Source organism: Scyliorhinus canicula, chromosome 18 (assembly GCF_902713615.1).
Source record: "Scyliorhinus canicula chromosome 18, sScyCan1.1, whole genome shotgun sequence".
Lineage (NCBI taxonomy): Eukaryota > Metazoa > Chordata > Chondrichthyes > Carcharhiniformes > Scyliorhinidae > Scyliorhinus > Scyliorhinus canicula.
This window is the reverse complement of record NC_052163.1, coordinates 131,656,062-131,675,664: the sequence shown is the minus strand read 5'-3', so window position 1 is coordinate 131,675,664 and position 19,603 is coordinate 131,656,062. Positions and strand designations below refer to the sequence as shown.

Below are 19,603 nucleotides of genomic sequence, written 5' to 3'. Positions count from 1 at the left end.
GTGAGGTAATGCATTTTGGAAGGTCTAATGCAGGTAGGGAATATACAGTGAATGGTAGAACCCTCAAGAGTATTGAAAGTCAGAGAGATCTAGGTGTACAGGTCCGCAGGTCACTGAAAGGGGCAACACAGGTGGAGAAGGTAGTCAAGAAGACAGACGGCATGCTTGCCTTCATTGGCCGGGGCATTGAGTATAAGAATTGGCAAGTCATGTTGCAGCTGTATAGAACCTTAGTTAGGCCACACTTGGAGTATAGTGTTCAATTCTGGTCGCCACACTACCAGAAGGATGTGGAGGCTTTAGAGAGGGTGCAGAAGAGATTTACCAGGATGTTGCCTGGTATGGAGGGCATTAGCTATGAGGAGCGGTTGAATAAACTCGGCTTGTTCTCACTGGAACAACGGAGGTTGAGGGGCAATCTAATAGAGGTCTACAAAATTATGAGGGGCATAGGCAGAGTGGATAGTCAGAAGCTTTTCCCCAGGGTAGAGGGGAAATTACTTGGGGGCATAGGTTTAAGGTGCGAGGGGCAAGGTTTAGAGTAGATGTACGAGGCAAGTTTTTTTTTTTTTTTTTTTAAACAGAGGGTAGTGGGTGCCTGGAACTCGCTGCCGGAGGGGGTGGTGGAAGCAGGGACGATAGTGACATTTAAGGGGCATCTTGACAAATACATGAATAGGATGGGAATAGATGGATACGGACCCAGGAAATGTAGAAGATTGTAGTTTAGTCGGGCAGCATGGTCGGCACGGGCTTGGAGGGTCGAAGGGCCTGTTCCTGTGCTGTACTTTTCTTTGTTCTTTGTTCGATACATGATGCGTAGATGAGGAAGGAGAAGGAGGGAGCTGCAGGTTTAGCGTGGCAAGAGGTAATCAGATTGGGAAGAGGCGAGTGTACTGTAAACACTGGCAGGTCATTAGATTGAAACACTTGTATATGTATTGCATTGACAGTAAAGCATTTTGAAATATCTTGTAGTACAGAATTAGAAAACAACTTGCATTTATATCAGTTATTCTTGGAACAGTGTTTTCAACCGAAGCAGCATTCATTAACTCCAATTTCCTGCCTATTCACCAGATTTTGCACTAAGGGTCTGCAATGTCACAAACTTACATGATAAAACGATGCTTCCTTCAGCCAATGTTTCCACCGCAGCAGTGGCTGACCAGAGCCTTTCTTGGAATCATTGATGAGTGATGCCTGTTCAGTGGCAATGTGTGCCTCTTCATTTCTTTGCTTCTCCCGTGTTCCAATGTGGAACATCAATGAAGAGACGGAGCCAATGCCAATAACAATTAGAGCCAGGGTCTGCAAGCAAATATTGGAAGAGGTTTAAATAGCCAGCTGAAAAAAAAATCCCTTGGCCAAAAATATCACCTTAAAATGTATTGTGCATTAAAAAGTTAAAATGGAAATTAAGTTTTTTTTAAAATGTTGTTAATGGGAGTTAAGCACACTATTTAAAAAAAATCTTGATCAGCTTGTTCCCATTTTACACCAACCTCAATTTAAAGGAAAATATTCAGCAATCCTGAAAAAAAATAGTCCCAATGCAAAAACATTCCTGCTCCATTCAGCCATTTGTTCTTAATGTCTGTTTTCACCAAGCACGGAACTTTGGAACATATTCGGATATCTTACCTTTATGCCACTATCAGCACCTTCGCACCTCCATTAACACTGCCTCGGTCTTGTGTCTGTCACATCTTTGCTGCAATCACTCCTAGCTCCCAATCACTGACCTTCTACTCTGATCCGCTCTCTTATCAGTATACAATGCAACATATTTCTCCCTCTCTTTAGGTCCGAGTCATACAAACTCAAAACATTAACTCATTTCGCTCTCCACAGATGCTGTCAAACCCACCAAGTTTCTGCAGCATTTTCTGTTTTAAAAAATGAAAATTCATTGAAACTCAACTGAAGTTTTAACATTTTAAATCTGTGCAGGTTAGGTGGATTGGTCACGCTAAATTGTCCCTAGGTTAGGTGGGGTTATGGCCTCGGTAGGATGCTGTCCCAGAGGGTCAGTGCAGACTTGACAGGCGGAATGGCCTCCACGTGCACTGTAGGGATTCTGTAAAATCTAAGTCTGCACCCTCGTCATCAGCACCCTGTACAGCAGCCGAACCCAACCACAAAACCCTGGCCAAACCGGAGCGGACCCAGCACCTCCAACAAATACGCTCTCCACCCAAAGACATTCTTCGTATCCATTGCAACCACTACTTCTCCTGACCCTCAGGGTTACATAATAACACTGCACAGAATCGGCGAAAACTCCCTTCCCAAATCCTGTCTGGTCCACCCCCATCATCCCCGCCACCTAATCCGGTATCCGTGTCGTCTTTGCGTCGTCATCAAGCAGGGATATCGGATGGTACGACCCACACTGCTCAGGGTCTTTATCATTCTTCAAAATTGAAGTTGGAAGCCTGCAACAATGTGGGGGAAAAGCTCCCACCTACCCATCACCTCGTTGTACATCCTCACTAGCAGAGGCCCCCAGCTCCGCATTAAACTCCTTATAAAACTCCACCAGGAACCCATCCGGGCCCAGGGCCTTCCCGGCCTGCATCGCACCCACACCGTCCATCACGTCCCTGCACCGACCTATTTAAACTTTATCACATTGACTCGAGCGCCATGTTTACAGAACCAAAATTATGATGAAGGAAGCCATTCGGCCCATCATGTCTGCACCAATAATGCTCCTGTGTAACCTGGGGAGGAGGCGGGTGAGTGGTACTGTCATTGGACTAGTGCTTCAAATCCTGCCACTGCAGATAGTGAAATTTGAATTTAATAAAAGTCTGGAAATAAATCATTGCCGATTATCGAAACAACCCATCTGGGTTAGTAATGTCCTTTAGGGAAGGGAATCTGTCATCCTTACCTGGTCTGGCCTACATGTGACTCCAGACCCACAGCAATGTGGTTGACTTTTAAATGCCCTTTAAGGGCAATTAGGGATGGGCAATAAGTGCTGACATAGCCTGCGACACCCACATCCTATGAACGAATAGAAAACCTTACGTTTTACATGGAAAAGATGTTTTAGAACATGAAAGATGTTTGGAAGAGGAATTGGAGAAAAAAAACTGTCGGAGGTCAATGATCAAGAATTAGTTTAAAAAAGGACAGTTTAGCTGGTTGCTTACCCTGAACAGGGGAATATCCTGTTTTCCCAGGCTGTCATCGGGATTTGACGAATATTTGGCTTGGAAGTGGAATAGCAGCCATGCAATCCCAAAAACTGTAATATTGGCTACAACAGTAAAAGCATTCCTGGAAATAAAAAAAAGCATCATTCCTACAGAATCAAGATTTAAAATTAGTCCTGCAAATATTTTAATGAAACATCCCTCCCAATTGCTATGGGAACATTGCTACAATAGAGCAACCTGAAGAGTGAGCAGTATTCACAAGAAATCACTCCAAATCTTGGTAAGTTTTCTTGTGCATGTTATTCAAGATGAGAAAGGAAGCATGGCCTCCAATGAGGTGTGTCTAGTGCTGAAATAGTTAATCTTCCTTTGGGCAAAGTTGCAAAATGAATGTTGGATTATTTTATATTCCATGTTGTAAATAAACTTTTTTTAAAAATAAATTTAGAGCAGCCACGGGGAGCTTTTTCTTTTTCCAATTTAGCGTGGCCAATCCACCTACCCTGCACATCTTTGGGTTGTGGGGGTGAAACCCACGCAGACACGGGGAGAATGTGCAAACTCCACACAGACAGTGACCCAGGGCAGGGATTCGAACCTGGGTCCTCAGCGCCGCAGTCCCAGTGCTAACCACTGTGCTACATGCCACCCTTTGTTGTAAAGAAACTTGAACTTTATTCTTTTAAAGGGGTGCTAGATAAATGAGGGAAGAAATACAATATTATGGTGATGGGGAGGCTCATGAGAGAAAATGCTAGAGACTTAATTTGCATTCCGATCAAATTATTTCCATGCTTCTAAATAAGCAGTTTTCAATCATACCCATAGTGCATCAGTATGTTAGTTATATTAAGAAACACAGGTGAAGGACATTGGTTAATTAATTACTTAAGAGCACTTATAAAGAGAGGCTGCTGGGACGCTGTGGAGGTAGAAGACCGATTTATATAATGCTGCACTGCACTCAGGACAAGGATCGTGTCTGGTTTAAATTCTTGGCCATCTGGTTTAGGATACTGTTAACAGTCAACCTTCATTTGCTCCACCGCACAGCAGCTATGGAAAGGCTGTTCAATGAACTTTCACCCTAGTGAACCTAGAACAACCTTTTCCAGAGCTCTGCACAAGGACATATGGGCCCCCCTACTTGGATTCTGACATTTCCTCAACTAGCAAATAAAAAACACCCAAGAGCTACATCCTCATCACATCTCCACAGCAACTGCCTGGTAGCATGAAATAGCTCACTCTGTAACATTCCTGACAACAGGATTAAGCTACCAGCAAACAGCAACTCTGTTCAGCTGGGAATGCTACATAGAATGCTGGTTTGCAGAGTGCTAAAAGAGATGGCTAGGGAAATTGCAGATGCACTAATGATGATTTACCAAAATTTACTAGACTCTGAGGTGGTCCCGGTGGATTGGAAATTAGCAAACATGACACCACTGTTCAAAAAAGGAGGTAGGCAGAGAGCAGGAAATTATAGGCCAGTGAGCTTAACGTCGGTAGTAGGGAAGATGCTGAAATCTATCATCAAGGAAGAAATAGCGAGGCATCGGGATAGAAATTGTCCCATTGGGCAGACGCAGCATGGGTTCATAAAGGGCAGGTCGTGCCTAACTAATTTAGTGGAATTTTTTGAGGACATTACCAGTGGAGTAGATAACGGGGAGCCAATGGATACCTGGATTTCCAGAAAGCCTTTGACAAGGTGCCACACAAAAGGTTGCTGCATAAGATAAAGATGCATGGCATTAAGGGTAAAGTAGTAGCATGGATAGAGGATTGGTTAATTAATAGAAAGCAAAGAGTGGGGATTAATGGGTGTTTCTCTGGTTGGCAATCAGTAGCTAGTGGTGTCCCTCAGGGATCCGTGTTGGGCCCACAATTGTTCACAATTTACATAGATGATTTAGAGTTGGGGACCAAGGGCAATGTGTCCAAGTTTGCAGATGACACGAAGATGGGTGGTAAAACGAAAAGTGCAGAGGATACTGGAAGTCTGCAGAGGGATTTGGATAGGTTAAGTGAATGGGCTAGGGTCTGGCAGATGGAATACAATGTTAACAAATGTGAGGTTATCCATTTTGGTAGGAATAACAGCAAACGGGATTATTATTTAAACAATAAAATATTAAAGCATGCCGCTGTGCAGAGAGACCTGGGTGTGCTAGTGCATGAGTCACAGAAAGTTGGTTTACAGGTGCAACAGGTGATTAAGAAGGCAAATGGAATTTTGTCCTTCATTGCTAGAGGGATGTAGTTCAAGACTAGGGAGGTTATGTTGCAATTGTATAAGGTGTTAGTGAGGCCACACCTGGAGTATTATGTTCAGTTTTGGTCTCCTTACTTGAGAAAGGACGCACTGGCACTGGAGGGTGTGCAGAGGAGATTCACTACGTTAATCCCAGAGCTGAAGGGGTTGGATTATGAGGAGAGGTTGAGTAGACTGGGACTGTACTCGTTGGAATTTAGAAGGATGAGGGGGGATCTTATAGAAAAATTTAAAATTATGAAGGGAATAGATAGGATAGATGCGGGCAGGGTGTTTCCACTGGCGGGTGAAAGCAGAACTAGGGGGCATAGACTCAAAATAAGGGGAAGCAGATTTAGGACTGAGTTTAGGAGGAACTTCTTCACCCAAAGGGTTGTGAATCTATGGAATTCCTTGCCCAGTGAAGCAGTTGAGGCTCCTTCATTACATGTTTTTAAGGTAAAGATAGATAGTTTTTTGAAGAATAAAGGGATTAAGGGTTATGGTGTTCGGGCCGGAAAGTGGAGCTGAGTCCACAAAGATCAGCCATGATCTCATTGAATGGCGGAGCAGGCTCGAGGGGCCAGATGGCCTACTGCGGCTCCTAGTTCTTATGTTCTTATGGTTTATACAAAAGAGCAAGGAAGGTTTTTTTTTTACCTATAAGCGGTGAGCTCGACCCGCTCATGGTTGTCCGTGACGAGTTCAGGTATCAAGGCCAGGTGGGAGATCTGTGTCGCAGCCCACCCAAACTGGAATATAACAATGAACGGAACAAAGTAAACAAGCTCAGCCCACTGTGGAGTGTCTTTACCACTACCCACTGGAGGGTTAAAAACGAAGGGAAAAGATAGGAGGACACTGATGCACCCTATTAAAAAGGAAAGAGATAGTTAAATAATTATAATACAATAATTCAAACAGTAAATGACGATCAGCTGAAAATGTGAACAAATGCTGAACTTCATTTGACTTTAAAGTAATAAAATATAGGAACACCTTTAAAACATGCCCCATGTTCCAATGTCTGCAGTGATGGAAAATCATACTCCAATCCATTTGGAAAGGCATTTTTCTTTGCTCCCAGTTATTGGTCATTGGAGGGCAGGACTAACCTGGTTCAAACTGACCCGTGTCATTGTGAATGTTGGTTTCTTTCAGAGATTGGAAAATGAGGAGGGGTAGACCAGAAAGGGATAATAAGAGGGAACCTTAATAGCAAACCTCAATTCAAGATGGGAGTTGCAATTGGGCAAGAGCAAATACACCTTGGTCCAGGGGATAATAATAATAATAATAATAATTTTTATTTTTTAATTTTTTAAATGATTTCTTTTGAGCTGATGAGGAAGCCAAAGAACAAGTGGCACTCGTACTAAATAAATTTTTGTTCAACACTTTTGATATATTGTGACCATGCTATGCAATCCAATCAAGTGAGCCATTAGTTGTCTGCCTAGCAACCCAATAACATATTTTTAAAAGTCCAACTCACAAGGCCCAATCTGAAATGACATCCCAACAACCTTCAAAGAGGAGCCATTTCTCATATACAGCTTAACCTCCGTAAGGACGCTGTGAACAATTATTTTCGGCTGGTTAAAAATTGTAAGGCAAATCAGCTCATGAACGTAGTTTATCAAGAAGGCCACATGAGTGCTGCCGTACAACTTTTTGTTTAATACAGCTGAGGTTGCTAATGTTAATGATGACCCCAGCAGCAACCTAGAACTGCATTAATTGCTATGACCAAAGCACATGCATGAACATTTCCCTCAACTTGCACACCATGCTGACTTGGGGCATGCGTCACCACTTCATGCTCAATAGATCAAAGATCAATGTCCTGGAATTTAAGACATTACCATTGTGGCAGCATTACAGAAACTCCAGGGAGAACCATCCCCAACCTAGAGTCAGCTACAGGAGGGCAACAAACATGCTAACCATCATCCCATGGCATTCAATGACATTACCACAGCCGAATCCCCCACTATCAACATCCTGGGGGTTACCATTGACCAGCCATATTAATACCATGGCTACAAGAGCAAGTCAGAGGCTGGGAATCCTGTGGTGAGTAACTCACCTCCCAACTCACCAAAGCCTGCCCACCACCTTCAAGACTCAAGTCAGGACTGTGACTGAAATACTCTCCACTTGCCTGGATAAGTGCAGCTCCCACAACACTCAAGAAGCTCAACACCATCCAGGACGAAGCAGCCCCACTAGATTGCTCCCCCTCCCATAAACATTCACTCCCTCCACCACCAATGCACAATGGCAGCCCTGTACACCATCTACAAGATGCACTGCAGCTACACAAAGGTACCTTCAACAGCATCTTCCAAACCCACAACGACCATCATCTCAAAAAGGTCACGGGCAGCAGGTACCGGGAATACCATCACCTAGAGATTTCCCTCCAAGTCACTCGCTAGCCTGGCTTGGAAATACTCCTTCACCATCACTGGGTCACAATCTTGCAATTCCCTTGCTAACAGCACTGTGGGTATTCCTATACCTGAAGGACTGCAGCATTCACTCTGATCTTCAAGTAAAGGCAGTAAAATGTTGGCCTCGACAGTGGTGCCCACTTCCCGTAAAAGAAAAGGGATTCAATGGTGCGTGCAATTTTGGAATCAATGTTGCTTTTATAAAAAGTGGAAGGGAACATCAATCGAGAGTTTATTGGTCGAGGGATTGAGTTTCGGAGCCATGAGGTCATGTTGCCGATGTACAAAACTCTGGTGTGGCCGCATTGGAGTATTGCGTGCAGTTCTGGTCGCCGCATTATAGGAAGGATGTGGAAGCGTTGGAAAGGGTGCAGAGGAGATTAACCAGGATGTTGCCTGGTATGGAGGGAAGATCATATGAGGAAAGACTGAAGGACTTGAGGCTGTTTTCGTTAGAGAGAAGAAGGTTAAGAGGTGACTTAATTGAGGCATACAAGATGATCAGAGGATTAGATAGGGTGGACAGTGAGAGCTTTTTTCCTCGGATGGTGATGGCTAGCACGAGGGGACATAGCTTTAAATTGAGGGGAGATAGATATAGGACAGATGTCAGACATAGGTTCTTTACTCGGAGAGTAGTAAGGGCGTGGAATGCCCTGCCTGCAACAGTAGTGGACTCGCCAACATTAAGGACATTTAAAGGGTCATTGGATAAACATATGGACGATAAGGGAATAGTGTCGATGGGCTTTGGAGTGGTTTCACAGGTTGGCACAACATCGAGGGCCAAAGGGCCTGTACTGCGCTGTAATGTTCTGTGAGACACATCACGTCCAAGGCCTGGATTTACAACAGGGATAAAGGCACCAAAATCAGTTGAATTGTTCCAAGGAGGCAGACAGCAGAGACCAGAGGTTAAAAAAAATATTAGTTGTCTCAGATCACAGTCCATTGTGCCATGCTCTTTGCTTCAAATATTTATCCAATTCGCTTTTAAAGTTTAGGCCTCAACAGTCCCCAGAACAAAGCAGTCCACGAATGGGAATCATTTAGTCCATGCTACCACCACAATCCGGAATTATTTATTCTGTTTTTCCACATACACCTAAAATGTCTTTCCATTAAATAGAACCCACTATTCTTAGTTTCCCAGAATAAACTATCCGCATAACCTATTTGCCCACTCCTCTCTTTGCGGGTCAGCCAAACCTGTTCCTTTGCTGTAGTCAGCCAGAGTCTGATAATCTAGATCAACACACCCATGCACAAAGATGTTTGTTAGGATCTCACAAGAGTGGTGTTTTAGTCTCCATTTCATGTACTGGTGACATGCAACACAACTACAGTACAGGGGGGCGCCCCGAGTCCCTCAGGGCCCCCCCCCCCCCCGGTCCGTCAGGGGGAAATGTACCTACACAAACATGGGTTAGAGGGGAAGAAAAATAACTAACATTAACCTGAATATGTCTCAAATGTCCTTTGCAGCCAATTATGTACTATGGAAAATGCAGTCACTGTTGTAAAACAGGGAAAGAGGAAAAATGGTAAAGTTCCAATTTGTCGCAAGTTGTTAGACTCTTTGGGATGTACAATGGTAGGAATTATTGACAGCCTCAGCCATGTGCACTTATTTTAGTAGGGCACCCCTCAAATGTAATACAGATAAATAATGTACTTCACATGTACACTTAGTCAACAAGGATCTAGCAACATTCAGTGCAGCCATTATCACAGCGGTCTCCATCCCACCCCAGGCAGAAGTGAGGAAGGCCCTGGACGAACTGTACACAGTTATAAACAACTTCGAAAGAACATCTGGAGGCCTTGTTCATTTGTGGCCGGAGACTTCATCAAGGCCAACCTCAAGAGTGTACTGCCAAAATTCCACCAGCACATCTCCTGTCCCACCAGGAGCGACAACACCCTTGACCACTGCTACTCAAAAAAAAATCAAGGGCACCTTACTGTACCGTTCCCCGACCGCACTTTGGGAAATCAGACCATAAAACAGTGCTCCATCTCCCGGCATACAAGCAGAAACTCAAGAGGGAGAATCCAGCTAAGAAGGTTGTGCAGTGCTGGTCCGAGGAAACAGAAGAGCTTTTATGTGACTGCTTAGAGACAGTGATTTGGTCCATATTTAAGAACTCAGCGACCAACTTAAAAATGGGTATGCCGCCACTGTCACAGACTTCATCGGCAAATGTGTGGACGACTGCGTGCCAAAGAAAGCAGTACGTACGTTCCCCAACCAGAAACCATGCCTCAATCATGAAATTGACTCCCTACTGAAGGACAGATCTGAGGCGTTCAAGTCAGACAACCCTGACCTATACAAGAAATCCAGGTACGACCTCCGCAAAGCCATCAGAGATGCCAAGGGAGAATATCAAACCAAGCTAGAGTCACAGACAGACTCTCTGCGATTGTGGCAAGGACTAAACAACATAATGAGCTACAAAGTGAAGCCGAGCAGTATCTCTGGCAGCAGCGCACCCCTCCCAGATGAACTCAATGCATTCTATGCTCGGTTCGCGCAGGTAACCAACAATCCACTGTCGAGTGCCCCAACAGCCCATAACTCACCTCATACCCACCATCAAGCTTCCGAAGTCAGATCGGCCTTCCTGAACGCGAACCCTCGGAAGGAAACGGGCCCGAATGGAATCCGTGGTCAGCCTGCACGGACCAGCTGGCAGAGGTGTTCGCGGACATCTTTAACCTTTCCCTACTCCAGTCCGAGGTCCTCACCTGCTTCAAGAAGACCACCATCATACCGATACCAAAGAAGAACCAGGCAACATGCCTCAATGACTACCGTCCGGTGGCCCTGACTTCAGTTGTAGTGCTTTGAGAGGTTGATCATGAAGCGCATCACCTCCATACTCCCAGAACACCTTGATCCACTGCAATTCGCATACCGTCACAACCTGTCCACAGCAGACGCCATTTCCCTGGCCCTATACTCATCCCTCGAGCATCTCGACAACAAGGATTACAACATCAGACTCCTATTTATTGATTACAGCTCCACCTTCAACACCATAATCCCAGCCAAGCTCATATCAAAGCTCCAAAGCCTAGGACTTGGCTCCCCACTCTGCAACTGGATCCTCAATTTTCTGACCAACAGACCACAATCAGTAAGAATGAACAACACCTCCTCCACAATAGTCCTCAATACCAGGGCCCTGCAAAGCTGCGTACTTAGCCCCCTACTCTACTCCCTGTACACAGACTGCGTGGCAAAATTTGGTTCCAACTCCATCTAAAAGTTTGCTGACGATACGACCATAGTGGGCCGGATCTCGAATAACGACGAGTCAGAATACAGGATGGAGATAGAGGACCTAGTGGAGTGGTGCAGTGACAACAATCTCTCCCTCAACGCCAGCAAAACTAACGAGCTGGTCATTGACTTCAGGAAGCAAAGTGTACACACCCCTGTCAGCATCAACGGGGCCGAGGTGGAGATGGTTAGCAGTTTCAAATTGCGAGGTTAGCAGTTTCAAATTGCAAGGGGTGCATATCTCCAAAAATCTGGCCTGGTCCACCCACATTGACACTACCACCAAGAAAGCACAACAACGCCTATACTTCAGGGGCTGGTTTAGCTCACTGGGCTAAATCGCTGTTTTTTTCAAGCAGGCCAGCAGCACGGTTTGATTCCCGTACCAGCCTTCCCGGACAGGCGCCGGAATGTGGCGACTAGGGGCTTTTCACAGTAACTTCATTGAAGCCTACTCGTGACAATAAGCGATTTTCATTTCATTTCATTTCCTAAGGAAATTCGGCATGTCCACATTGACTCTTACTAACTTTTACAGATGCACCATAGAAAGCATCCTATTGGGCTGCATCACAGCCTGGGTATGGCAACTGCTCGGCCCAGGACCACAAGAAACTTCAGAAAGTCGTGAACACCGCCCAGTCCATCACACGAACCTGCCTCCCATCCATTGACTCCATTTACACCTCCCACTGCCTGGGGAAAGCGGGCAGCATAATCAAAGATCCCTCCCACCCGGCTTACTCACTCTTCCAATTTCTTCCATCGGGCAGGAGATACAGAAGTATGAGAACACGCACGAACAGACTCAAAAACAGCTTCTTCTCTGCTGTTACCAGACTCCTAAATTACCCTCTTATGGACTGACCTCATTAATACTACACCCTGTATGCTTTATCCGATGCCAGTGCTTATATAGTTACATTGAATAACTTGTGTTGCCCTATTATGTATTTTCTTTTATTCCCGTTTCTTCCCATGTACTTAATGATCTGTTGAGCTGCTCGCAGAAAAATATTTTCACTGTACCTAACGTGACAATAAACAAATCCAATCCAGCCTCTATCCTTCAAAGTTTGAAAGTCTAGTAGGAATTGAATAAACACATCGCATCTTACTACATCAGTTGTGGGCAATTTAATAATAATCTTTATTGTCACAAGTAGGCTTACATTAACACAGCAATGAAGTTACTGTGAAAATTCCCTAGTCGCCACATTCCGCCACCTGTTCGGGTTCGGAGGGAGAATTCAGAATGTCCAAATTACCTAACAAGCACGTCTTTTGGGACTTGTGGGAGGAAACCGGAGCACCCGGAGGAAACCCATGCAGACACGGGGAGAACGTGCAGACTCCGCACAGACAGTGACCCAAGCCGGGAATCGAACCCGGGTCCCTGGTGCTGTGAAGCAACAGTGCTAACCACTGTACTACCATGCTGACTTAGTCCAAATGGTTAATCTGCACAAGACATGCCAGAACTGTACTGGTCTCCACTCAGGTGACTGGCTGCCGCTTGTCTTTTACCAGATGTCCTATTGGAGCTTCCTGTTCACCAGGAACTATTATTCTGATTGTAAGGAGAAGCAAGATGTGGTCAGTTTGACCGAGATTCTGTAAAGTCCAGCATTTTTCACCCATATTACACGCCGCTTTCAGCAGATAAAAATACTATACTAATCAAGGAAGCAATGTACACACAAGAATCAAAACTTCTGCTTTTCACTGCACCATTTTACTAAAGTAAAGATGCATATGTCCCATGGATAAATATGGAGATTATTGATCCAAATAATCATTCGCATTGTTTCAGGAAACAGAGTATCACTGGCAATGACTTCTCTTCCTGCTCCTGCATCATTTAACTGCCTCTCTCCCCCGGCTTCCTATTTCTCATCTACATGCTGCCCCTTGTCAACATCATACAAAAGCACAATATTAATTTCCACATGGACACCGATACCCACCCACCATCCCTCAACTCCATCACTTGCAAGTTGTCACATAACAAATTTCTGCTGGATGAGCAGAAATTTCCTCCAATTAAATTTTACAAAGACTGAAGCTATTATCTTGGTCTTCCCCACAAACTCTGTTCCCTCGCTAACGGCTCGAGCCCTGGCAACGGAGATGGAACCAAACAGTTTACACCTTGTCATAGCTGATCCCAAGATGACCACATATCAGGACTATTATCAAGAATGTTGCCATTTCCACTTTTTTCTTTTCAAATTGGTTTATCGTGAAATTTCAGAACAGAATGATACAAAACAGTAGCCAAGGTTACACAATTAACCAAAGTTACTCAAAGAATGAGACTAACCGGCAAAAGTACAAATAACTAAATCCTCTAACAGTGACAGCCCCTAAAAGAAAAAAAAGTGAATGGCTGCCATCTTAGTTGAAACCCATAATGAAACTCTCGAATGGTGTACTTAACCTTCTGCAAACTCATGAGGTCACCCAAACAGTCATGGACACCGATTCAATCCTAGCCCATTGTCTGTGTGGAGTTTGCACATTCTCTCTGTCCAAGGTAGGCAAATTGGCCACGCTAAATTGTTCCCCAATTGGGAAATAAAATTGGATAATCTAAATTGAAAAAGGAAAATGAGGTCTCCTAAACAAGCCTAGGCAAGTAGGAGATCTCCACCCAAGTACAACCCACTGCCTGGCTATTAACGAAACAAAGGTGAGGACTTCCACCTTCAACCCAGTCAGATACCCCAAAAATGGCCACCAGCAGACATGGCTCCAAATCAACATCATGTTGAAGCAAGAGGCCCAAAAGCTTACCAACTTGAGACAGTGTGTTTGAAATTGGGATATGGCATTCTGGTAACTGGACCAATCCCAAGATTTTACAGAAAACGGCCTTTTAAAACCAACAGAACTGGGAGAGAATGCTTTATATACAGAGCTATCAAAATTAGAAAATCTACAACAACATCAAGTATTTGGTGATGTGACAACATGGTTGGAAAAAAATTCAATGTTCTTATTATGAGTGGCACAGTAGCAGTGGTTAGCACTGTTGCCTCAGCATCAGGGTTCCAGGTTCGATTCCCAGCTTGGGTCCCTATCTGTGCAGTCTGCCCATTCTCCCCGTGTCTGTGTGGGTTTCCTCCGGGTGCTCCAGTTTCCTCCCACAAGTCCTGAAAGACGTGCTTGTTAGCTGAATTGGACATTCTGAATTCTCCCTCCGTGTACCCGAACAGGCACCAGAGTGTGGCAATGAGGGGATTTTCATAGTAACTTCTTGCTGTGTTAATGTAAGCCCAAACGGTGACAATAATAAAGATCGTAACATTATTGGTGCCTTACAAGAGACGGAAGATTATGCAAATATAAAACTGCAAGCATAGCTGGCATCCATTACTAACTGATTAAATATTTTAAGTCAGTTTTTAAAAAGGTAATCTAAAGGGGCAGCACAGTAGTTAACACTGCTGCCTCACAGCACCAGGAACCCAGGTTCAATTCCAACCTCGGGTGTCTGTGTGGAGTTTGAAAGTTCTCAGTGTCTGCGTGGGTTTCCACCAGGTACTCCAGTTTCCTTTCACAGTCCAAAGATATGCCGGTTAGGTGGATTGGCCGGTTAGGTGGATTGGCCATGATCAATTGCCTCTTGGTGTCCAAAAGGTTAGGTGACATTGCAGAGATAGGGGGAGTGTGTGGGCCTAGGTAGGGTGCTCCGGATCTGAGCAGACTTGCTGGGCCTAATGATCTCCTTCTGCACTGTAGGGATGCCTTTAAGACCAGAACATGAGAGTCTGTTTGGCTGGCCCCAAGAGCACCCCTCATACTTGTCCTTCACCCCAAGAAAAATCCACTTATCTTTGCTTGTCAAATGCACCCCGTGGACCACCAGACCTAACCAGGCACATGAAGACGTGGAGTAGACACAGTGAAGGGCCCCATTCCACACCTCATCATCCAGAATTTAGTGTGGCCAATCCATCTATCCTGCATATTTTTGGATTGTGGGGGGGCGAGACCCACACAGACACGGGGAGAATGTGCAAACTCCACACTGACAGTAACAGAGGGCCAGGGTCAAACCCAGGTCCTCAGGGTCACAAGGCAGCAGTGCTAACCACTGCATCACCGTACCACCCCTAGCTGTGTGGCTTTCCTGAACACCAATTAGAACCCCCCCCCACCAAATGGCTAATCTCTTACCCCAACAAGTCAGAATTACTAGTCACCTCCCTCCTATTATTACTGTGGTATAACTGTGAAACAGGCTTCTGTGGGTGTGTAAAACAGGCTTCTGTGGGTGTGTGACTAATTTAATTAAAGTGAAAACAGTTAGACTACAAGTTTAAAAACATTAAAATATGTAATAGGTGTGAAAGCAAGGATGTTGAAGAAGAGCTGAGCAAAGCCAAGATGGGATATCAGTAAGCAGCAGGAATAGAAATTTGCATTAGGAGGGTGAATTGATGTTCAGCTATTTGGCAAAGGTCATAAATGAGTAAAGCAAAGTTTATTTTTACCCAAGCAGTAATCAGAAACTATTTTTACATTCTGGGAAGCAGACTTCCAAAGAAATTTAAGAAAAATTAAATTTTAACATGAAAGAAAAATATTTAAAAAGAGAGATTGCAAGCTGTATGGGAACAAATTGCCCAAAGAATGTACTGTGCTCATGAGTAAGATACAAGAGAAGCAGAGTGAGCCCTGGCCATCCTCCGAGTGTTGATAAAGGTTGTGGATTTCCATTATTGAACGAGCAGCCGTGTGAAAAACCTCCAGCAACTGTGAAAGTCTTACTGAGATTCTACAGGGAAAATGGGTGTTTAGCTCCAGACAATCTTTGGGAAATGTTTGTAGAACTACTTTCAATTGTGCAAAAAGTGTGTTCTAAAAAAGTGATTTTCAATTCTTGCTCTCTATTTCAGAACTCGTCCCTCATAATAAAATAAAAATTGCAAGTGGATCAGATAGCTTGTCCAAGTTTCCCTTTGGAATTTGGACAAACTGTCAGATCATGACACCTCTCACTCTTGAGCTTGCCATTAAGTTCAACATCAACACTAAAGCAGTGACAATGTTTAAAATTAACTAAACCATTTAGCTACAATGTTATTTTACAAGTAGTTTAATTTATAACCATTCTTTCCCAATGCTCCCACCATGGTTCTGGATGGCTTGAGGCAGCCTCGGAATGCGAATAGTCCAATTAATGCGGTACTGTTTCTTCTAGTTTTGGCCCCATTTACTTCATAGAATCCCTACTGTGCAGAAGGAGGCCATTTGGTCCATCGGGTCTACATTGACCCTCTGAAAGATCACCCTAACCTCGACCCAATCCCCCACCTTATCCTTGTAACCTGATCTAAAGACAATTTAGCATATCCAATCCACCTAACCACATCTTTGGACTGTGGGAGGAAACTGGAGCTCCCGGAGGAAACCCACGCAGACACGGGGAGAATGTGCAAACTCTACACGGGCAATCGTCCAAGGTCAGAATCGAACCCAGGTCTCTGGACCTGAGGCAGGATGTTCAGCAATAGATGAAAACAATGTATCAAGTTAGGATGAACACTGACTACAACATGCACTTATGCTTGCAAAAGGTATCTTGACAATTGTTACTCAGCACTAGAGTTTCACATCAAATACAACAAAAAGGATGTTTTGTTGTAAAATTGTTTTTAAAAACAAAAATGTGTCACGGCGATGGGGGCCCATAAAATTTAACATGTGTGGGGGATATCCCAAAAGCAAAATGATTGGGGAGCTCTGGATAAGCAGAAATGCCAAGAAGATTACAACAAGTGCCACATTGTTTGAGTGAGGTAATTGTGTATGAGGTAATTGTTGCCACATGTTCCGGTTACAAGAATAGAAAGAAGAAGTGATGCAATTAAAAGCCTAATTTGACTGGTACTGGTACAGACCACATGGAAACCAAGATTTGCCTATTTTTGATAGCTAAATATCCAACAGGGTCTGGCAACACCACAATTGGATCCTCCTTCCATGACTGCTCTTCAATTTCCCCATCTCTAACCTTCTCCAGCCCTAAATGATGGGGCAAATGACCTCCTTCTGCACTGTAGGGATTTTAAACAGGTGTTGTATAAAAGTTGATGATTCAGGTCTGGTGCAATAAAACAGTTCTGAAAATGACAGAAATTTTCTTTAATGCCTGAAAACCAGGCCAATGTTAAATCACAGGTCAGGCAATTCACAAGTGATTCCATCTCAGCACATCTGGTAATATAAATGGTTACTGTAAAATATACAAGTATACAAAATACATCAGTGATGCAAGAGCACATGACAGAGTATGCTGAGATAGAACTATGTAGAGCCTCCGACTAAGCCAATACAGTACATAGCTAACATAACATAGCATAGCACGGCAGCATTGTGGATAGCACAATTGCTTCACAGCTCCAGGGTCCCAGGTTCGATTCCAGCTTGGTCACTGTCTGTGCGGAGTCTGCACATCCTCCCCATGTGCGTGCGGGTTTCCTCCGGGTGCTCCGGTTTCCTCCCACAGTCCAAAGATGCGCAGGTTAGGTGGGGTTTTGGGGATAAGGTGAGGGAGTGGGTCTAAGTCAGTGTGATACTATCTCCTTCTGCACTGTAGGGATTGTGTGTGAAAAGTTCTCTTGATAGTTCACTTTGTCAGATTCTAGAGGTGCCTGTGGCAGTCTCTACATTTGCTGGTGTGTCAGGGGTGGAGTTCTCCAATGTTGAAATCTTTATTAAAAGTATTGTAGTCACATTACCAATAATTATTATGCTGTTTAAAAATAACCTTTAAAAGATTCAATACAGGTAGTCCTATTTTCAGAAAACAGTCAACATATAGCCACATGTTGTGCAGAGGTGCTGAATGCAGACACAGCTGGGGTCTGTTCTGAAATGTCAGCTTTGATGTCAATCATCCATCAGAATAGGAAACCTCATTCCAATCAGCCCCAAGATAAACATCTTAAACAAGACCATGTGGGGAGGACAAGGTGCAAACTGCAATTAGAGCTGCCAAAGCAACCTTCACATTAGCAACAGGGTACACAGAATTCTATCTAAATCTTCCCAACTGAAGTCGCAGGCTCAGTGCAGAGGCCCTTCAGCCCATCGAAACTGCACAGACGTGAAAAATAGCTGATAGATAGATAGATAGAGAAATACAGCACAGAACAGGCCCTTCGGCCCACGATGTCGTGCCGAACTTTTGTCCTAGGTTAATCTTAGAATTTTGGACACTAAGGGCAATTTATCATGGTCAATCCACCCAACCTGCACATCTTTGACCTGCCTACTTCATCCCATATGGCTGCCAAGTGCTCATCCAGGTACGGGAAGTGGGTTGTCCTCTTCCACCCTCCCGGACAGTGCATTCCAGAGTATCACCACGTTCTGGGTTAAAAAAAAAAGTTTTCCTCAAATCCCCCCTAAACCTCCTGCCCTATAGCTTGAACTAGTGTCCCTTTGTAACTGACCCTTCAACTAAGGGAACACTGCTCCCTATCCACCTGTTCCATGCCCCTCATGAGGGAAGTTAACAGGGATAGGGTGGGCTATTGGGCCTAAGTAAGTGCTCTTTCTGAGGACAGGTGCAGACTCGATGGGCTGAATGGCCTCATACACTGTAGGGATTCTGTGAAACTACAATATACAGTAACAACCAAACAGGACAAAGAGCACCCCCCACCCCATCAACAAAAGTCAACAATACCCTCCAACCTTTTACAGATGCAACTCACACCCCTAATTTACGGTCTCTTCGAAAGTAATTTGCCTCTTCTGCTGTTTTGAAATACACTCAGCCTTCAAATGTGACCTGCAGCTTCGCTGGGTGCAGCACCCCAAACCGGATCAGCCTTTGGTACAACACCACCTTGACCCTGTTGAATCCTAAACGCTTCTCGCCAGCTCTGCACAGAATCTTGGTATATTCGGACCCGGTTCCTTCCCATTTGCAGTCTCGCTGCTCCCTGGCACATTGCAAGATCCTTTGCTTTGGCCAAGAATTTGTACATCTGCACAAACACTGTCAGCGGCAGCTCTCCAACTCTCGGCAGACCCATGGGCTCTGTCCACCTCTCCTTGCTTCACCAGCCCAGCCAACATCTTGGGACACATTTGTGCCACCTGTCCCTTCCACACCTTCTGGCAGCCCCACAATCCAAAGATTCTGCTGCCTGTACCCGTTTTCTTGCTCCTCCACCTTCATCCTCAGCAACCTACACAGGTGAGAGTTTGGAACTGACTGCCTGAAAGGGTGGTGGGAACAGTGACACTGAACATTCAATATTTAAATGTATACCTGCAATTCCAAGGCAAACAAGTGCTGGGAAAAATGGAGAAAAGGACCTTTTCTGTGCTGTACACCTCGAATATAATTCACTGTCACTGGGTCACTTTCTCTCTTTTCCCCCTCTCTCCCCTCCACACCACCCCTCCC

At 44.5% G+C, this 19,603-nt stretch overlaps 1 protein-coding gene across 1 annotated transcript in view; it reads right to left on the bottom strand.

The window, feature by feature from the left end:
• LOC119953208 (major facilitator superfamily domain-containing protein 12-like) overlaps positions 1-19,603 on the bottom strand; it is a 66,352-nt gene that overhangs the window by 32,683 nt on the left and 14,066 nt on the right. Inside the window, 3 exon segments of the mRNA XM_038777221.1 lie at positions 1,117-1,311; positions 3,165-3,291; positions 6,088-6,298. Coding sequence (XP_038633149.1) covers positions 1,117-1,311; positions 3,165-3,291; positions 6,088-6,298 — 533 coding nt within the window.